Source organism: Pelobates fuscus, chromosome 7 (assembly GCF_036172605.1).
Source record: "Pelobates fuscus isolate aPelFus1 chromosome 7, aPelFus1.pri, whole genome shotgun sequence".
Lineage (NCBI taxonomy): Eukaryota > Metazoa > Chordata > Amphibia > Anura > Pelobatidae > Pelobates > Pelobates fuscus.
Window position 1 is genome coordinate 43,401,073 of NC_086323.1, and position 20,809 is coordinate 43,421,881.

Below are 20,809 nucleotides of genomic sequence, written 5' to 3' on the forward strand. Positions count from 1 at the left end.
CTGAGAGGAGGAGGGATCCAGTGTCTGAGAGGAGGAGGGATCCAGTGTCTGAGAGGAGGAGGGATCCAGTGTCTGAGAGGAGGAGGGATCCAGTGTCTGAGAGGAGGAGGGATCCAGTGTCAGAGAGGAGGAGGGATCCAGTGTCTGAGAGGAGGGATCCAGTGTCTGAGAGGAGGAGGGATCCAGTGTCTGAGAGGAGGAGGGATACAGTGTCTGAGAGGAGCAGGGATCCAGTGTCTGAGAGGAGGGGGGGATCCGGTGTCTGAGAGGAGGGGTGATCCAGTGTCTGAGAGGAGGGGTGATCCAGTGTCTGAGAGGAGGAGGGATCCAGTGTCTGAGAGGAGGGGGATCCAGTGTCAGAGAGGAGGAGGGATCCAGTGTCAGAGAGGAGGAGGGATCCAGTGTCTGAGGAGGAGGGATCCAGTGTCTGAGGAGGAGGGATCTAGTGTCAGAGAGGAGGGGGGATCCAGTGTCTGAGAGGAGGGGGGATCCAGTGTCAGAGAGGAGGGGGGATCCAGTGTCTGAGAGGAGGGGGGATCCAGTGTCTGAGAGGAGGAGGGATCCAGTGTCTGAGAGGAGGAAGTGATCCCGTGTCTGAGAGGAGGGGGGATCCAGTGTCTGAGAGGAGGAAGTGATCCCGTGTCTGAGAGGAGGGGGGATCCAGTGTCTGAGAGGAGGGGGGGATCCAGTGTCAGAGAGGAGAGGGGGATCCAGTGTCTGAGTAATCCAGTGTCTGGGAGTAAGGGATCCAGGGTCAGTGAGAGTAAGAGGAGGGATCCAGTGTCTGAGAGGATCCAGGGTTTAGAGAGGATAAGGATGCAGTGTCTGATGGGATCCAGTGTCTGACGGGGAGGAGAGATCCAGTTTCTGGAAGGAGAGGGATCCAGTGTCTGACAGGCTCCAGGGTTTAGAGAGGAGGAGGGATCCCGTCTCCCATGGTAACGCCCTGTCGGTAGGGGGGCGGGTGTCCGGGGTCGAGCGTCACTTCCGGTGCGGTTGCTGAGCGGAGAGTCTGGTCCCGGCCGGAGAGTGAGCCGCAGCCCTGTGACAGATACACCGAGGCCGCAGCATGGGGAACGCAGCCACCGCCAAGAAAGGCAGCGAGATAGAGAGCGGTCAGTGCCCCGGCATGGGAGACAATGGGGGGGGGCCTACCTGTGTGCTGGGCCTGAGCGCTGGGGTTACCTAACCGGGATAGGGGGGGCTAATACAGACACAGGGGGGGCTAATACAGACACAGGGGGGGGCTAATACAGACACAGGGGGGGCTAATACAGACACAGGGGGGGCTAACCGGGAAGGGGGGGCTAATACAGACACAGGGGGTACTAACCGGGATGGGGGGGGGGAGCTAATACAGACACAGGGGGGGCTAATACAGACACATGGGATACTAACCGGGATAGGGGGGGCTATTACAGACACAGGGGGTACTAACCGGGATAGGCGGGGGGGGGGGCTATTACAGACACAGGGGGTACTAACCGGGATAAGGGGGGCTAATACAGACACAGGGGGTACTAACCGGGATAGGGGGGCTAATACAGACACAGGGGGTACTAACCGGGATAGGGGGGCTAATACAGACACAGGGGGTACTAACCAGGATAGTGGGGCTAATACAGACACAGGGGGTACCAACCGGGATAGGGGGAGGGCTAATTCAGACACAGGGGGTACCAACCGGGATAGGGGGAGGGCTAATACAGACACAGGGGGTACTAACCGGGATAGTGGGGGCTAATACAGACACGGGGGGTACTAACCGGGATAGGGGGGCTAATACAGACACAGGGGGTACTAACCGGGTTAGTGGGGGCTAATACACAGGGGGTACTAACCGGGTTAGTGGGGGCTAATACACAGGGGGTACTAACCGGGTTAGTGGGGGCTAATACACAGGGGGTACTAACCGGGTTAGTGGGGGCTAATACACAGGGGGTACTAACCGGGTTAGTGGGGGCTAATACACAGGGGGTACTAACCGAGTTAGTGGGGGCTAATACACGGGGTACTAACCGGGGGAGTGGGGGCTTATACAGACACAGGGGGTACTAACTGGGATAGTGGGGGCTAGTACAGACACAGGGGGTACTAACTGGGTTAGTGGGGGCTAATACACAGAGGGTACTAACCGGGTTAGTGGGGGCTAATACACAGGGGGTACTAACCGGGTTAGTGGGGGCTAATACACAGGGGGTACTAACCGGGTTAGTGGGGGCTAATACACAGGGGGTACTAACCGGGTTAGTGGGGGCTAATACACAGGGGGTACTAACCGGGTTAGTGGGGGCTAATACACAGGGGGTACTAACCGGGTTAGTGGGGGCTAATACACAGGGGGTACTAACCGGGTTAGTGGGGGCTAATACACAGGGGGTACTAACCGGGTTAGTGGGGGCTAATACACAGGGGGTACTAACCGGGTTAGTGGGGGCTAATACACAGGGGGTACTAACCGGGTTAGTGGGGGCTAATACACAGGGGGTACTAACCGGGTTAGTGGGGGCTAATACACAGGGGGTACTAACCGAGTTAGTGGGGGCTAATACACGGGGTACTAACCGGGGGAGTGGGGGCTTATACAGACACAGGGGGTACTAACTGGGATAATGGGGGCTAGTACAGACACAGGGGGTACTAACTGGGTTAGTGGGGGCTAATACACAGAGGGTACTAACTGGGTTAGTGGGGGCTAATACACAGGGGGTACTTACCAGGATAGTGGGGGCTAATACATTGTTGTTACTAACCCGGATAGTGGGGGCTAATACACAGGGGGTGCTAACCGGGAGATTGGGGGCTAATACACAAGGGTTACTAACCTGGAGAGTGGGGGCTAATACACAGGGGTTACTAACCTTGAAAGTGGGGGCTAGTACACAGGGGTTACTACTAATCTGGAGAGTGGGGGTTAATACACAGGGGTTACTAACCTGGAGAGTGGGGGCTAATACACTGGGGGTACTAACCGGGATAGTGGGGGCAAATACACAAAGGTTACTAACTGTGATAGTGGGGGCTAATATTGACACAGGGGGTACTTAACCGGCTTAGTGGGGGGCTAATACAGGGGCTGCTGGACGGCTGTTAGAGAGCCTGGTAATTGTACATGCCAGTCGGGGTAGTGTGAGGGTAATACTGGAGCTGGGTAAGATGGTGATACTGATATAATAGAGGAGTACCATGGTCTTAAGGCAGAGCAGGCTTTCCAGGGGAATACCATGTTTGGGGGGGAGAATATAGTTCTATTTGTGAGGGATACAATGGTTGTAGTTTATATTGTGCTTACAGTAGTGAGGTGCTGTGGTTGTGGGATATCTTATTGTATTTGGTGGGATATTCAATGGCTGCGGGATATGTAGTTGTACTTGGTGCGGCATATATGGTTGTACCTAGTCGGGGATTCATTGGCTGCAGGATATGTGTTTGTACTTGGTGGAAGAAACAGTGGCTGCGGGATATGTAGTTGTACTTATTATTATTATTATTATTATTGCCATTTATATAGCGCTAACAGATTACTTGGTGGGAGAAACAGTGGCTGCGGGATATGTAGTTATACTTATTATTATTATTATTATTATTATTATTATTGCCATTTATATAGCGCTAACAGATTACTTGGTGGGAGAAACAGTGGCTGCGGGATATGTAGTTGTACTTATTATTATTGCCATTTATATAGCGCTAACAGATTACTTGGTGGGAGAAACAGTGGCTGCGGGATATGTAGTTGTACTTATTATTATTATTATTATTATTATTATTATTGCCATTTATATAGCGCTAACAGATTACTTGGTGGGAGATACAGTGGTTGCAGGATATGTAGTATAATTGGAGGAGGAATGCCAGGGTTGTGCCATAGTCGCACATCCACGACAAAAAATGCATTGGAGGAGTTAAAGAAATGTAATTTCTTCTCATCTCTGTTCACTTTCTATATGCGGTCTATAAAGGTTAGGGACACCATGGTTGTGTGGGATAGGGGAATGCTCAGTCATGAAGGAGGACATCTTGTGACAGATAACTGAAGTATTGAAGAACATACAGTTAGCTGGGGACAAGGAGAAGGCTCGTTATTTGGTGGCTAGGATACAAAATATTCAACTGCATTGGAGATCTATTTAAGGAGTGCTGAAGAGAACCATTAGACTGTCATGTATTGAGAATATGAAGTCAGGCTTATTGTGAGTTACCTAGGTTCGACTGAAAGCTTATTTAGCAGCTTTGGCCTGGGGTCGCAGGCTACGGAGTAAAGCCAGAGATGGAGGTTTGTTTACTCTTTCTGTTTTATTAAATTACAATTCACCAGTGCATAAACCTGGTACTGTACAGTGTCTGCTACGACTTCATTGTGCTAGAGCTGATAGAGCAAAACAGATTGTTGTGAGCATTTGCCTAATGACTATAAGATACCAGTTCCTTCCAGTGGAGATACTCTAAAATGTCATGGGGATCCATTTTTTGGTCCAGGTTAAGAACTAAAGTGCTTATTATAAAATATTGAGTCTTGACACATTTACAAACAGATTTAAGTTACATAGATATTGAGGGAGCCAATCAGCTTCTTGTCTTTAAATCACGCAAGTGTAAGTAGGTCTGACTGTTTCCAGGCACGATACTGTATCCACCATAATTTATGTAGATGATATCAGGTCAATGCTTGACTTGATTTTACTTCAAGCCGTGTTTATTCTTGTTTTATTTGACTACAGGTCCCTTTCCAACTGTTTTCTGTCTGTTCAAATAAAGCCCAACTACGTTAAGGGAGCTATTTTATAGAGCATTCAGAAAACGTGGTCTCCTGGTCATATGCTTTTAACTTTTTGAATTGGCAGGATGACAGTTGTACCATGGATTGTTCCTTCCAGGTTCTGGAATGTTAGCGGTATTTGTCCCACTGATGCATGGGTAAGCACTAGGCAAACTTTGGCATTCCAGATTTTGTGGGCTTTATTTCTCCTGATGCGTTGCCAGCATTATGGTAGAAGCAGTCCGCAACATGGCTGCCTACCCCATCACTAATGGATTCTCCAGTCTCAACCATATTTTCTTTTATTGTCTTTTTGGCTGCTTCTTGGATTACAATGCTTCTTACTCATCAGTGTGTTTTGTCAAACTGAGATTTTGAGGTGACATATTCATAAAGTATTTATCTAGTAGATTTAATTGCAACACAATGCAGTTTATTATGTGTCAAAAAGAAAATAATCAATATTAGAAATGCAAAAATGAATTTATTATACAGAAAAAGAGAAGAAGAAAAAGGGACAAAATCAAAAAAGAGGACCATTATTGCCAAATATACGGAACGGTGGACACTCTGTCAATTCATTCAATGTACAATGATTAGTAGAAAAACGTCATAATATATACACAAAATATGTACTACGTGCCCTATATACACCCTATAAATATAGCTTGATAAATAATGCTAATAGTTCATACAGTCCGGTGAATCGACCAATAATTGATCATTTATGCTTGGGTAGCAATTGCTAGTCTGATCAGACAGAAACATACTTGTTTTCTTTTTATATGTCAAAGCAGAAATAAATGAGAAAAAAATGAAAAAGAAAAAATATAGAAAAATTTAAAATATAGATTTTTTTTATAGACTATGAGCAGCTTTGTAAATGAAAGATTGGTTGGATCTCACCATGAGGCACTGTGGCTGTCACTATGGGCTGTAGAGCGGAGTCCATACATATGTGAGTAGATATAACACAGACTTGAGAGGTTCTCTGTATTCCTTAAATACAGAAGTGCATTTTTTTGTAGATAAGTAGTGATGTAGTATAGGGCTTGTCCGGTCCGGTTCCTGTCTCGTATTACCTGGGCTGCGCGCTCGGGAACGAAATGTCCATTCAAAGGGACATTTCGGACTCCGCTCTGCATCCTATATTGACAGCCACAGCGAGTCATGGTGAGATCCAACCAATCTTTCATTTACAAAGCTGCTCAAGAGAAACTCTTTGCCTATATATTTTTTCTCAAAAGTTTTTTTCTATATTTTTCATATTCATTTTTTTTTTCTTTTTTATACATTGTTTTTTCATTTATTTCTGCTTTGACATATAAAAAGAAAAACATATTTTTCTGTCTGATCTGTCTGATCAGACTAGCAATTGCTATCCAAGCAACATTATTGGTGGGTTCACCGGACTGTATATGAACTACTTATTATCATTACTTATCACGCTACATGTATAGGGTGTATATAGGACACGTTGTACATATTTTGTGTATTTATTATGAATTTTTTCTACTAATCATTGTACATTGGGTGAATTAACAGAGTGTCCACCATTCTGTATATTTGACAATAATGGTCCACTTTTTTATGTTGTCCCTTTTTTCTTCTCTTTTTCTGTATAATAAAGGAATTTTGCATTTCTACATATTGATTATTTTCTTTTTGAAGCATATTTTATGTGATTGAGTGCGGTATTAATAGTGATCTATTTGTATATATTATTGAGGTTCTTATGGGTGTTACCTCTAATACCTGCACCACCCTGTAGTAGAGTGCCAACACGATTATTATAATTGATCATTTCGCAATGCAAACAGAATTGCAAAATTTAGGTAAAACAGCTACTTTGGAAAAACTCACCAAAGCAGCTATTGTCACACCTCGGCTGTGCCCCAGGCATGTGTAGACAGAGGGAAAGAGTAAGGCTATCGGCGCATTCATCTGCTGCTGGTCTTGAGCACTTGTGTTTAAATGGGTACTAAACTAGAATAGTGGGGTGCTAACCGGGGGAGGAAACAGCAGGGCTGCTGAGCTGAGATACAGACTGATGATTGTAAATGTCAGGGGATACCTTACTTTGAAAGAATGTAGTCTTACCTGGAAATACCATGCTTTTGGGAAAAATAGTTCTACTTGGTTGCAGGATATATTGTACTTGCTGGGGTTCAGTCGTACCATGTATGGTTTCTCCCAGCTTCTGCAGTGATTGTGAAATTCATCCCTAATGGATTTTCTAGTCCCAGCCATGATTTTCTTCAATTTCCTTTGGCTGGTTTAGACTAAAGGTTGAAATACATTTTCAGATTGCTACAATTATCTATATAGTGAGTAAATCTTAATGAAAAAAAAAAACGCTTTAGGTGGCCATGGTAGTAATGCATGCGTTACAATATTTTTTATTAAATCTGATCCGTGAAATGGATGTTTTAAATGTTTGATTTGGTTTTGTGTAAAATGTCATGCAAGCAACTGCATCCTATAGTTTGTTTTCGGTTGTTAGTTACTAGTTATTTCATGTGATGGTAGTTTGTCTCCATTGGTTCCTATCTTGTGCAGGGATTGCTAGAATGTGCATCTAATTGTTGAAAATGTTCCTGCGTAAGTAGAATGGGTGTGGGACCAGATCCTCAATTTTTTTGTATAAAATGTGTAAGCCTTGGACGTTTCTAGGCTTGGTCAAGTTCAGCCATCAGAAGAATAATTTTTAAAGGGACTCTCCAGTGCCAGGAAAACATATCCGTTTTCCTGGCACTGCAGGTTCTTGCAGTGCCCCTCTCCCTCCCACCCCCCATCCCATGTTGCTGAAGGGGTTAAAACGTCTTCAGTGATTTACCTGAATGTCCCTCGGCGCTGGGTCAGGCTCCATTTGTGCGCCCATTAGACCTCCCCATAGGAAAGCATTATTCAATGCTTTCCTATGGGGATTCCGGCAAGGGCGTGAGGACGTCCAGCGTAGTTTAAAACACTTTTTGGGTTTTAAGAACCCGGAAGTCCCTCTAGCCACTAGAGGAGGACTTAACCCTGCAAGGTAATTATTGCAGTTTATAAAAACTGCAACAATTACACGTGATGGGAGTTGGCACCCAGACCACTCCAATGGGCAGAAGTAGTCTGGGTGCCTGGAGTGTCCCATTAATTACACCATTGAATTAAACCATGTGCCATTATTGGGCTCTTGAGCTGATGGCCAATCCATTGCTCCTCATAGAGCATTTCATGCGCATGTATGGCAAACACATCCTCATAGTGCATTCAGTGCTGCAACCTCACGTGACCATGTTTTACTCCACTAAAGGTGCAAGTGTGTTAAATCCCTGCATCCAGACAACTTAACTGAAGATGCCTGCATGATTTTAGTGTTTTAATGTTTTTTTGAAGAAAATCACCCACACATACAGACACCATTACTCACACACAGACAACACAGCATATAACCCACACACACAATCCTACAAGTTGACCCTCGCACACAGCCTACATTATACATAACATAATACACAGCCCACATTATACATACATACATATAAACACACTATATATTGAGTATGTTCACTCACATACACAATACAACAGCCCATGTATGCACAAATTAAATCCTACAAACCAGCCACAAGCATCCATACATAACACAAGCAGAATACAGGAACATACATGCACGTTAATTTCAACAAAACAAACAGGACTGACACGCCAAAGGACTTCCATCTCTTGTTTTGGCCCTGCCATAGATCATGATGAGAGGATCCGGTCATGGAGGGAACTTTCCAGGCTGTGCCATCTTTAAATGACATGCATACCCAGTTTATGCTGAAGATCAGGGAACTCCTTTTTCAGGATGTCCTGTCCGCTTTAGGGAGGTGCGTACACACAGAGGGCCAATTATAATGTTGACAAAAGCTGTGGTGCTTGACTTAAGCTCCACCCGTTGCCAACTTTTGTCAACTTGCTGGAAGGAAAAGTAGTTCAAAAGTTGTAAAAAATTTAATGGGGCAGACAAAGGTTTTTTTGGGACATACTACAAAAAAGTGACCTGTTTTAACTGGACAGTTACCCAGTGTATAGTTTCCTTTTGGCTTTCTTTTGTAGAATAGTTTGTTTGTTTATTTATATTACGACTTTTATGCTCTCCATTGTTTTTCTACTGACAGGCTTGTGGTGATAGAGTATATTTATTTTATTTATTAGAATGGAATTTGATTTTTTTTTCTAAATGTTTCTCGTTGACAAAAGGCTATGCAAATCCTAGTAAAGGTTGACTTTTCTAGCATATAATCTTTCATAAAGTAGTTAACCCCTTAAGGACACACGACATGTGTGACATGTCATGATTCCCTTTTATTCCAGAAGTTTGGTCCTTAAGGGGTTAAAGGAACATTCCTGGAGTGTCTATCCCTAACCACTTCTTACCTAGGTTCTGCTGATCACTACTCCCCATCTCCACTGTAGCCTCCACTCAGCAAGAACCTCTCAGCTATTGGCTATACCCTGTGATGCAAAGCTTAGCTTATTGGCTGAATGCAATGTCTACAATGGTTGTATGCACTTTGTGACATACATGAGAGCTTTTTTGGGGGTGGGGAGGGGGGCAGGGGAACTCTGGGTATCAGTGTAATAGAACAGAAAGCTTAATTTAACACACAGAACACTAATGAAAAAAAAACAGCGCTTTATTATTTTTAATTTATGGACCTCTATGTTCTAATTAGAAAAAAAAAAAAATCAAACAAAACCATTAATTTTACCTTTATTCCCTTGCAGCGATAGTCTCTTACAGCAGCTTGATCCTACCTAAAGAGAAGCATTAAAAATACATAGAGCATTCCCAGTGATAGATGCGATCCGCCAGTCCAGTGCTTCTCTATTAGAAACTTTTAATTCAGTGCTTCAGAAAGAAGCATTTGGCTCCCACAGCATCTTACATCAATATACTCAACAGGCTTTCAGTAACTGAATTATTTATCATTATATATAATCAGAATTACATCTATTTCTCAAAATCACTTAATTAAAAGGCTACTCCAACCCTTTTGAGGGGGGAGTACCTTTCATGTGTAATATGCCCTAATGGACACCATCAAGAAGGTCCCCCCCTTTAATTTGGCGTATTTTCTTCAAATCAAAGAAATTTACTTAGCTAGAGACAAGCGCCGGGCGACACTCTCCCTCCCCCAACTATAAATGGGCGTCACTCTGTACAATCACAGGCTTCTCTATTGGTCCATTTCGCCGGCTCAGAGCGCTTGCACGCGCTCTGGTTTGGCGAGGGGAGAAATGGAGGGTTTTAAAGAAATTAAAGGATAAAATATATATTGTATACTGAGGGGGGAGGAAGGTAGGGGAGGGGAAGTAATCTTCCCCCGCAGGTGCTCTGCCTGCAAGGGAGTAGTTCATCACGTCTGTTGCTAGCATGCTGTGCGCGCTGACGACAGACAAAAAAAAAAGTATGCACAGAATTAACATTGGAAGCCTTGAACAGAGTTCTGTACTAGGTAAAACAAGACAAACAATTCTTACTAAATTTGTTTGACACATGGGAACTGTAGATGAAGAGGGCCCTGCCCATTAAAAAGAGAACATACAATCCTCTGCTCTTTAGTAGGGATACACTGATTATTTGTTCTGCCGATTTGTTAGAGCATATATTCGGCATATTTCCATATCGATGTTGTAACTTACCGATATAATGAATAACTTACTCAACTCTTCCAAGCACTATACGCTATCTCCTGCATCCCAAAAATCCAGCCGCCATCTAGAGAGAAGCTACATCGCCACCTCACATCACCCCCTGCCTGAGAGTCCCCAGCTGGAGGCAGGGAGGTTAGACAGTGAATAATCTACTGTAATGCAGTGGGCTTGTTGATTGAGAGTGATAGGAGTGTAATTGATGACCGCAATCACACTCATGTCACTCTCAACGAGTAACAGCGATGTACATGCTGGGATGTCACTGATCCCAGCATGTACTGGCTGCCTGAGAGTGAAAGTATTGTGAATGCTGTCAGCATGTTCAGTTAATGTCAGATTTGTGTAGAAGTTGTGTTTTTTCAAAACTTAAATGTACATAATATCTGCCCCAGTTATCAAAAATCAGTACGAAAGGTGACCAGTAATCTACATCACCTATCTAGTCTGTCAGGATAGTACAGCTATCTGCTGTGCCCATTAAATATATTATTATTGTTACATGTTTACACCAGCAATGTGTGTACACATTTTTGATGTAGAAAGTGATGTGCCTTTATTCTGAATGCAGAATAAGAATAAATACGTAAAAAAACAACACTTTCTGATTCTTATTAAATAATTATTTGAAATCCTTTAGTCAGAATTTGCACAAATTTAAAATCTCCCCTGTTGTGACCACTATACCTGTGGTGATGTCACCACGTTTCACAGTACTTTGATAAATCTTGCCCTTGTCCAAATTGTTGTATTCGCTTGTATAATGATTTGGGGTTGTTTAACCCTTTAAGGACACATGACGTGTGACATGTCATGATTCCCTTTTATTCCAGAAGTTTGGTCCTTAAGGGGTCAAAGGGGACAATCTCTTAAGCATCATAACCCTTGCAGTTTTTTTGTAGTTGTTATGGTGCAGTGAAATAGTTTTTATGCAGTTTAAGAAAATGGACTCTCCAAGCACCCAGTCTATCTGCAGCAGCTAAACTAATGAATAAACCTCCATCCAGCTTGGAACAGCAATAATATGCATGGCATGGCATGGCATAGGCCAATGCTACGAGCCTTTCATTGCTCAGACTTGGACAGATTTGTATGAATAATGCTGATGTAAAAATTCTGAATCCTCTATGCAGCAGCAAAGGGGCCAGGTTTCTTACGTCAGGAGAGCTCTACTGTGTAAAATGGCCAGTCTTCTGGTACCTGGGGAGCTCTGTTGTGTAAAGGGGCCAGGCTTCTGATGCCAGGAGAGCTCTACTGTGTGGAGGGGCCAGTCTTCTGGTACCTGGGTAGCTCTGCTGTGTAAAGGGGCCAGGCTTCTGATACCAGGGGAGGTCTGCCGTGTGAAGGGGACAGGCTTCTGATACCAGGGAAGCTCTGCCGTGTAAAGGGGACATGCTTCTGGTGCCAGGGGAGCTCTGCTGTGTGAAGGGGCTGGATTCTGATGCCGGGGAAGCTCTGTTATATTATTATTTATTTATTTATAATATGTATTATTTGTTTTTACTTCCATACTGCTACAAAGGTTTAACAAAACTGAAATTTGACCCCTTCTATAAGCCGTAGTAGAGTTCCTTTAAGAGCCATTTGTAGAATGTTTTTCAGATCTGTTAGCATGCTTGTGCCATTGGAGACTAACAGCCTCATGTATAAGGTAAAGTGGAAAAATTCCATGTACTCTAATCGTTGGGGCTTTATAATGCTTCTTAAAATCAGCCTTTTGGTTCAAAAGGTATTAGACCCCCTTTCTGGTCAAACTTAAATAATGCCAAACATCCTGCTTTGTTTTCTGCTCTGGAACGAGCCAAACGAGTTTCATTCCCATGCAGTGAATAATTATTACTTACTGTGTAGCTCCGATTACAAAATTCCAGTCTACTGTCCGGGCCTAGCCGAGATATGTGTTTATTATTTCCCAGCCAACAGAGGCCTCCGCCAGTACACACTGATGTATGGCCCTGTATATGGAAAATTCTCTCTGCTTCCATTCCGACCTTGGGCAGCCAGTTCATTGATAAACTGACATGGACAAGGCGTTTGGTGTAAAGCATAAGTGAGCTGTTTGTGCAACATACAGCCATGTTAATCAAGATCCCGGGACTTAGTAGTTTCCCTTTTTCTTATCTCCTCCACCCCCCCCAATCTATATATCATTCTATAAAACCTGCTGTCATACTACACAAGGAACAATTGTTTGGTATACACTATACAAAGCAGCTATAAGATTCCAGGAAAGTTATCCTTAATTTTATAAAACATGATGTGCTTTGTTGTTAAAAAAAATCAAAGCCATAATCTTGTCATGTGGAGTTTGTATTTTTCAAAACACTTTGGCTCCCTGCATACAAAATGTGATACATTTATTGTTGATAGTCTTGCCACATCTGTAAGTAAAATAGGTATGGAAGGATACTGGTAATGTTAAAAGTTAGTACGTACTTTATTCATAATTGGGGAGCTACTGACTGGCGTAGTGCGTCAGCTGACCGCGCTAGCCAATCAACGGGGGCCCTGTATTGAAAAGTGTACTCATTTATGTAAAGACTATAGTAGGGAATGACGAATTTAGAAATTTTGGAATCTAGAAGCCAGCTAAAAAAGTTACGAGACAGTATTTCTTGCTTACCTAACAAAGCTTCATTTTCAGCAGCAAAAATACAATTCTTAAAGGGAAACTAAAGTCACCAGAACCACTGCAGCTTAATGAGGTGGCTCTGGTGTCTATAGCCTGTCCCTTCAAGCTTTTTAATGTATACACTGCTCTTTCAGAGAAAAGACATTACATTGCGAGTGTTTACATTGATGTCTAGTAACCCCTCTAGTGGCTGTCACTCAAACGGTGCTGAATGTTCCCCCATAGAAATGCATTTGATTCAATGCATCTCTATGAGGAGATGCAGATGAATGCATGCACAATAAGCCTCCCAGTGGTTTCCTATGGGAAAGCATCGGATTGGCTGAGGTAATCAAGACTGATAATCTCAGCCATGGAAGCGGGTCCAGCCACGGCATGGGGAAAAAGGTGAGTAAAATCAACTTTCCCATGCAATCAGATTAGGGACTGGTCACCTAAACAGACACATTCACAGACAGACACAGACATACTCACTGACCTACACTTTGACTGATCAACCGATATAGATTTTTTTAGAGCAGATACCAATAATCTGTGAACTTTCAGGCCGATAATTTACTGATACCGATATTCTGTACATCTACCGTTTTGAAAAAAGAAACAATTTCTACACAAATCTACTGTTAACTGAACATGTTTTGTTTTATTATAATTTTTTTGCAAATCTTTTTTTTTTTTTTTTAAAGTGGTAAATGCACAAAATATACATGCCAGTCAGATTTTTTTTAATGGTTTTAAGAATATTTAGTGTTCCTCTCCCTTCCCTGTCCCTTAGTGTACTTCTCTCATCCCTTCCCTGTCCTTTAGTGTTAATTTCCTCTCCCTTCCCTGGTGTCCCTCATTACCTCTCTTGTAGCGTGGCAGAGCACAGCTGACCATGGTATAGGAGCTTCAGTTTCCTGTACCTGGCCGGACTGACAAGACTCTTAGTAAGCACTTCATGTCAGTTCGGCCGGGTACAGGAAACTGAAGCTAGTGTGCCGCGGTCCGCTCAGCCACACTACACTGAGCGCTTCCTTCCTGCTGGTCACTCGATTCTTGCGTCCCCAGAGCCGGTGCGCCCAAAGATGGCCGCTTGTGCCGCCTTATGCACGTGCCGGCCTTGCGTGTGTTGGTCCACCGCCTCCTCTCACATTATCGGCAATATTGGTATCAATAGAGGCTGATACCGATATTTGCCAAAATCCGTAATATCGACCAAACCGATAATAGATTCCTAACTCTGACGCACACACTCACTGAGAAACGCGCACACTCACTCACAGACGCATGTACGCTCACTTGCTTTCAGACAGACACTCATAAGTTGTAATTTAAAAAAATATATATATTCTTTTCATTGAAATCCACTCAGCCTCCTTACCTTTAGAGAACTGGGGTACAATATGTCCGAGTAGTACTTAGTGACCCATTGAAGGGTAACTCCAAGCATCATGACCACTTAATGCTTTTGAGTGGTCATGGTGCCTGGAGTCTATACTGTATTTGCAGCTATGCACTATGAAACTTTGCAAATACTGAGTTAAACACCTCTGCCGCCAAAGGTATACCTCCACCTCTTGCAGCATTGTTAGCTAGTCCAGAACAAGAGTTGGCTCCAGCGGGCTTGTTGTTGGAACACAGTTATGTTTTTTTAAACATAATTTTATATATGTATATTTTTTAAACTTTGACTGGATCTGGAGAGGGGATGGGGGCAGGAAAGGAAGGGTAACAAAAGCAAAAAATTTTTTGGTTGGAGTAACCCTTTAATTCCTAACCCCCTGACAGTCTGTTCCATTCAGTTATGCATGTAATCCTGTTGCATGCAAACTCAGATTCCAAAACTAAGAAGTACAGCAGGCTTTAAGATGCAGAAATAGTAGTTTATTGCTCTCTCACAAGCTTGTTAAAAATTCTCAGAAAGTTAAACACGGCTAGCCATTAACATAAATAAACCACTGGTTCTTTGCCATCGTACTGTGAATGAACAGTGTTTGCTGCTGTTTATTCAATACTATATTTTCTTTTTTAGTACATTCCCTTTTAGTGTTTCAGATATAAACGCTGGATGGTGTACCCCCCTTCTTAAGAGAAACTGTAACTTATGAGATAAGAGTATTTTTGAATCCAGCACATAATCGTAGCTATTACAGACCTACACTTAACCTCACAAATAACTTCTGTATAGCCCAGATAGAATGCTTTATACTCAGGGTTTTTCACTAAACTGTAACGTGTTGGGAATTCACAAGATGATTCCAAATGTGAGACCAAAATAACTCAGCTGGAAACATAACTGAATTGGAGATTCAGATAAAAAAAATTTGGGGGGGGATGGGGGGGGGAAGGGGGGGGGGGGGGAGATAAATTGCATTTCACCCAAGAATTTCCCGAAATGTAATATTTTGTAAATACCGGTAACTCTCACAGTATAGTACACCCCCCCACCTTTTTGTCTTTTTGTACAGAGTTCACGAGCTAGTCCTTGTTTACTTTGAAGTGGATTAAAGTAACATATCATAAATAGTGCACACTGTAGTGGTTATAGTGCCACGAGTGCCCTGATGCTGTGGAGTAACTAGTCTAACCATTAAATAACGATTTGATAACTTACCTGGGTCCTGCTGAGAACACTAAGCTGATACTCACTGCCAATGAGCTAGCCCCTCAGACAGCAAGAAAGGCAGCAGCAGGTGGCCAGCTGGACCCAGAGAAGTTATCATACCATTCTTAAATTATTCGACTACAAACTAGGGATCAACTAATATCATTTTTTCAGAGCCCATACTGATTCCGAATATTGGTTGCCTTTCAGGCCTTTTTCTGATAGCCAGCACAATAATCTGTAAATTTAAAGTTTTAAAGCAACACCATTTCTACACAAATCCGGTATTAACTGAACTTGCTGACAGCAATCACCCTCCTTTTATTGTCAGCCGGCCCAGTTGCTCTAGATTATTCACTTTCTCACCTCCCTGCCTTAAAATGAGCTCCACTGTGCAGCACTGACCCATCTGAGTGACTGTCACTCAAGGTGTTACTAGGCAGCAATGTAAACTCTGAAATGTCAGTGTATACGCTGAAAACCCTGCCGGGACAGGCTATATACTTCAGAACAACTACATTAAGCTGTAGTGGTTCTGGTGACTATAGTGTCCCTTTAAGAATTGTATTTTTGACGTTGAAAACCTAGCTCCGAACTTTTTTAGCTGGCTCCTAGATTCCAAGCAAATTTGTCAAGCCCTTATGTAAAATATGCATTCAAATTAAATTTTTGCTACTAAAACGTGTATGTTAATTGTCATGCCGTCTGCAATATTAGTAGTATCAAGTTGTATTTCATGCACTGAATGTTTATGGCCAGCCCAGGAAACTTTCATCAGTATTGAAGTCTGAGACTACAAAGGCCATTCCAAAACCTGAGCCTTTCATTTTTTGATGTAATATGTGTTTCGGATCATTGTCTTTGAGGAGCCACAGTTACTTAACAGACTATAGGACGTTAGCGCCCATATGTTATTTGATAGAATCAATTCTACCCTCTACTTTTGTACTGATCAGTCGCAACATTAAAACAAACTGTCTAATATTGTGTAGTTGCCCTTTTGTGGTGCCAGAACAGGATGGATTTCACAAGACCTCTGAATGTTAGCAGATAGGTCCTGTGAGGTGGGATCGGATTTGTAGTTTGAGCACATCCCACAGATGCTTAGTCAGATTGACATCTGGCGAATTTAGAGGCCATGGCAATACCTTGGACGATTTGTCATGTTCCTCACAACATTTCTGAACAATTGTTTGCATTGTGGCAGGGTGCATTATCCTGAGACCACTGCCATCAGTGAATGCCACTGCTATGAAGGATTGTATGTGGTCTGCAACAATCTCTAGGTAGGTGGTTAATATCCACATAAATTCCAGGATCCAAGGTTTCTCAGCAGAACATTACCCAGAGCATAACACTGCTTTGGCTTGTCTGCCTTCTTCCCATAGTGCGTCCTGCTGCCATCTCTCCCGAAGGTAAACAGTGCACATACACTCTGCTATCCACCTGAAGAAAATGTGATGTTAAAGCAGGCATCCTTCCTTCATTACACCATGGTCCAATGTGACACTCCCTTCCCATTGAAGGCTATTTTGTCTGTGGACATCATGGACACTCTAAACGGACTGCTGCTTCACAGGCCCATTCACAACAAACTGAGATGCACTATGTGCTCTGTTACCTTTTTATCAGAATTACGTGGTTCAGCAAATAGAGCTACAATAGCTCTTCTGTGTGATCGGACCAGACGGGCACGTCTTCAATGAGCCTTGGACATGACCCTGATACCGCTTGTCCTTCTTTGCACCACTGCTTACCAGCAACACGACACAAGACTTGCCATTTGAAAATGTTCTGACCAAGTTGTTTAGCCATCACTGTTTGTACCTTGCCATAGTCACTCAGATCTTTTCGCTTGACCTCTTTTCCTACTTCCAACACATGAAATTCAAGAACGAGCTGTTAACTTACTAATATATTCTACCCCTTGACAGGTGCCATTGTAACAATATATATTCACCTAATCTGTCTGGGGTTTTATAGTGTACTTCCTGTGCCACCAAAGCATAAACGATCCACCCCCAACAGCAAGGTAATTTCTTGAAATTATCCCCGCCAGCATACTTTTTGGTGATTTTTGTGATAGTCTTTAGAAGCGGACTAACCTTACAAAGAATTGCCCTTCCTGCAGAATGGCAATGTTTTCAGCTGCAGGGTTGAATCGAGGGGCACATTGCACCCAGATCACTTAATCAAAATGAAGTTATCTTTGTGCCTATAAGTGTGCAATACAGCTAAGCTTTCTATTTGCTCGCTTTTCCAAGCACATCATGTTTGCTTAGGCATCACTTCACTGTGGACCAGTGCACGCCACACCACCTTGATCTTGGCAGGTCCTTTGCAGTGGTTTGGGAATTCCATTTATTTATTTTCCTAACCAGTCTGTAAGCAACTGTATTGGAGATTGTTCTTGGTCTTCCAGATCTTGCCGTGACTTATACAGTTTTGCTTAATTACATATTGTAAAGACATTTTGAACAGTGGGAACCACAAACAGTGAGCATTTTGATATCATTTTCTAACTTCCCCTGTTCTGTAAAATACATATTTTTTTTTTTTTTTGTACATTCAATCCACTACTTAGAGGAGCCCATAGTAATAGTGTAAGCACAACACAATGAGACGTATTTAAAGGACTGATGTTTCTGCAGGGGCATGATCTGTACACAAAAACTGTGTCTTTAAACTAAAGTTGTTCTGGTGACTAGTGTCCCTTTAAGTAAAGTAAATAGTATGTTTAAAATTGGAGAAATATATTGTTTTGTGTCAACCTAGGTTCTGTCAAAGGAACACTATAGGGTCAGGAATTCAAACCTGTATTTCTTACCCTATAGTTATAAACACATGTCCCCTTAAAAAGTGTTAAACTCCCCTTTATTCCAGTGCTGCTCCCGTCTCTTGGCGCTGGCTCTGCCCCCGATCCACCTCCTTGGCTAAGATCAAAATTGACAATCTCTGCAAATTCAATGCTTTCCCACAGGAAAGCATTGAGAGACTAATGCGCACGCACAGCAAAACACAGCGCTACAAGGAACTGACTTAATGCATCTCTATGGGGAATGTTCTGAGACTGCATGCAGGTGGTATATACACTGAACGTGCAACACTGACCCTGGAAGCACCTCTTTGCTACATGAAGCTATGGTTATGCTGGTGACTATAGTTTCCCTTTAATTTTCCTCAGAAAAGGAAAACGTTTTATTCCGAAGTCTACCGACTTGCATTCAACCATGCATTGCTAGTGAGATCACAAACAAATGTTTACAATTCAAACTTGTTTAAAATATTGCTTGCAGCTCCTCCTCCAAGATGGCAGCCAAAGTGTATATAAGTTCAGGAGTTTGGCCATAAATGCTGCACATGATACCCTGGAACCAAAGTAAAACTGTTTCATAACTTTTGCACATATTAGATATTCTCTACGCCTCTTCTTCAATATAAACAACTTCAATAGAATGCTTACCGTCTGTTGAACGGCAGGTGGCAGCAAAACACCTTGTAGTGAATGCTAATGTCATATGTGAACTATTTATAGCTGTCCAGAAGGATATTCTCTAATCCTAGCTTTTTATTAAACCCACATTCCAGGCGCAATGCAGCTGAAATCTGGGCCATTAACATCATTTTTTTTGTCTGTTTGATATAAATATTAATTTGAAATGTAGTAAATCTATGGCGCTGCTGTCATTAAAAAATAATAATAAATGTAACACTTTATTTTAATTAGATTTTTTTTTGTATTCATGTCAAAATACTCCTCCTCCCCCCATGTAAAAAAAAAAGTCCAGAACCTCTTATCTTTGAATCATTAAAGGGACACTCCAGGCAGCCCTTATTACTCACCTCGTTCCAGCGCCGGGAGCCTTGTGAAGCCCCCTCCCCCCCCCCCCATTTCGTCAAAATGACGAAACAGGCGGGAGCGAGCAGGGAGCAATCAGACGCTTCCATTTGGAAGCGTCATTGCTCCCTTGTGCGCATGCGCGGCTTCGCCGCACATGTGGACATACTTCATAGGGCGGCATTCATGTGTGCGCGGCTGCGAGCTGAGCTGACTGACAACCTCAGCTCGCTCGCGGTCTTTGCCCGCCCCCCTCCTCTGCTGACAGGCAGGAGAGAGAAGGCGCGCACACACGGTGCCTTCTCTCTCCTGCACATGTCAGACATATTTTAATACGTCTGACGTGAACATGGCCTTTTTAGGGCCATACATGATACGAAGTCCCTCTGGTGGCCGTCTGAGTGACGGCCACTGGAGGTATTCCTTTTAATCAATGTAAAAACTGTATTTTCTCTGAAAATACAGTGTTTACATTAGATTGCCTGCAGGGAGCTATAGATCTCACCTGAACAACTACATTAAGCTGTAGTTGTTCAGGTGACTATATTGTCCCTTTAATAGAATACATGCTTCTCTTCATTTCTGTTAATTCATAAATTAGTCACGTTTTTAAGATGTTTTGTGACACCACATTGACAACTACAGCTTATTGTATTTGTTCTGGTGAGTAGAATCATTCCCTTCAGGCTTTTTCATGTAAACACTGTCTTTTCAGAGAAAATGCAGTATTTACATTACAGCCTACGGATAACTCCACTGGCCACTCCTCAGATGGCTACTGGAGTGCGTGCTACACAGTCATTCAGTGCCTCCACCATCTGTATACAGACACTGAACTTTCCTCATAGAGATGCATTGATCCCATTGTACAGCGCTACAGGATTTGCTGGCGTTGTATAAATAATAAAATAATAATCTCTATGACGAGATGCTGATTGGCCAGGGCTGTGTTTGACTTGTGCTGGCTTTGCCCCTGATCTGCCTCCTTGACAGTCCCAGCGAATCCTATGGGAAAGCACTGTGATTGGATCAGGCGGAGCCAGCAGCTGCAAATGTGAACAAAAGTAAGATTGTACTATATTTAGGGGTGCCAGGAGGGCTAGATGGTGGTTTTAACACAATAGGGTCAGGAATACATGTTTGTGTTCCTGAACCTGTAGAGTTACTTTAACTGCATCTTAACCTGAGGGTTTATTTATCTTGACTAGCTGTTTACTTTCTATTGTTTTCAGTTCTTGTAGCACATTTCGTAACTATTACAGGAATTGGGAAATAGGAGGCTATATATATATATATATATATAGC

General features: G+C 42.9%; 1 protein-coding gene across 1 annotated transcript in view; it reads left to right on the forward strand.

Annotated features, from left to right (window-relative positions):
- The first annotated feature begins 965 nt into the window (after positions 1-965).
- Positions 966-20,809, forward strand: part of LOC134569093 (cAMP-dependent protein kinase catalytic subunit beta) — a 54,970-nt gene continuing 35,126 nt past the window's right edge. The window contains exon 1 of the mRNA XM_063427993.1: positions 966-1,115. Coding sequence (XP_063284063.1) covers positions 1,070-1,115 — 46 coding nt within the window. The 5' untranslated portion in view covers positions 966-1,069. The remainder of the gene's footprint in view (positions 1,116-20,809) is intronic.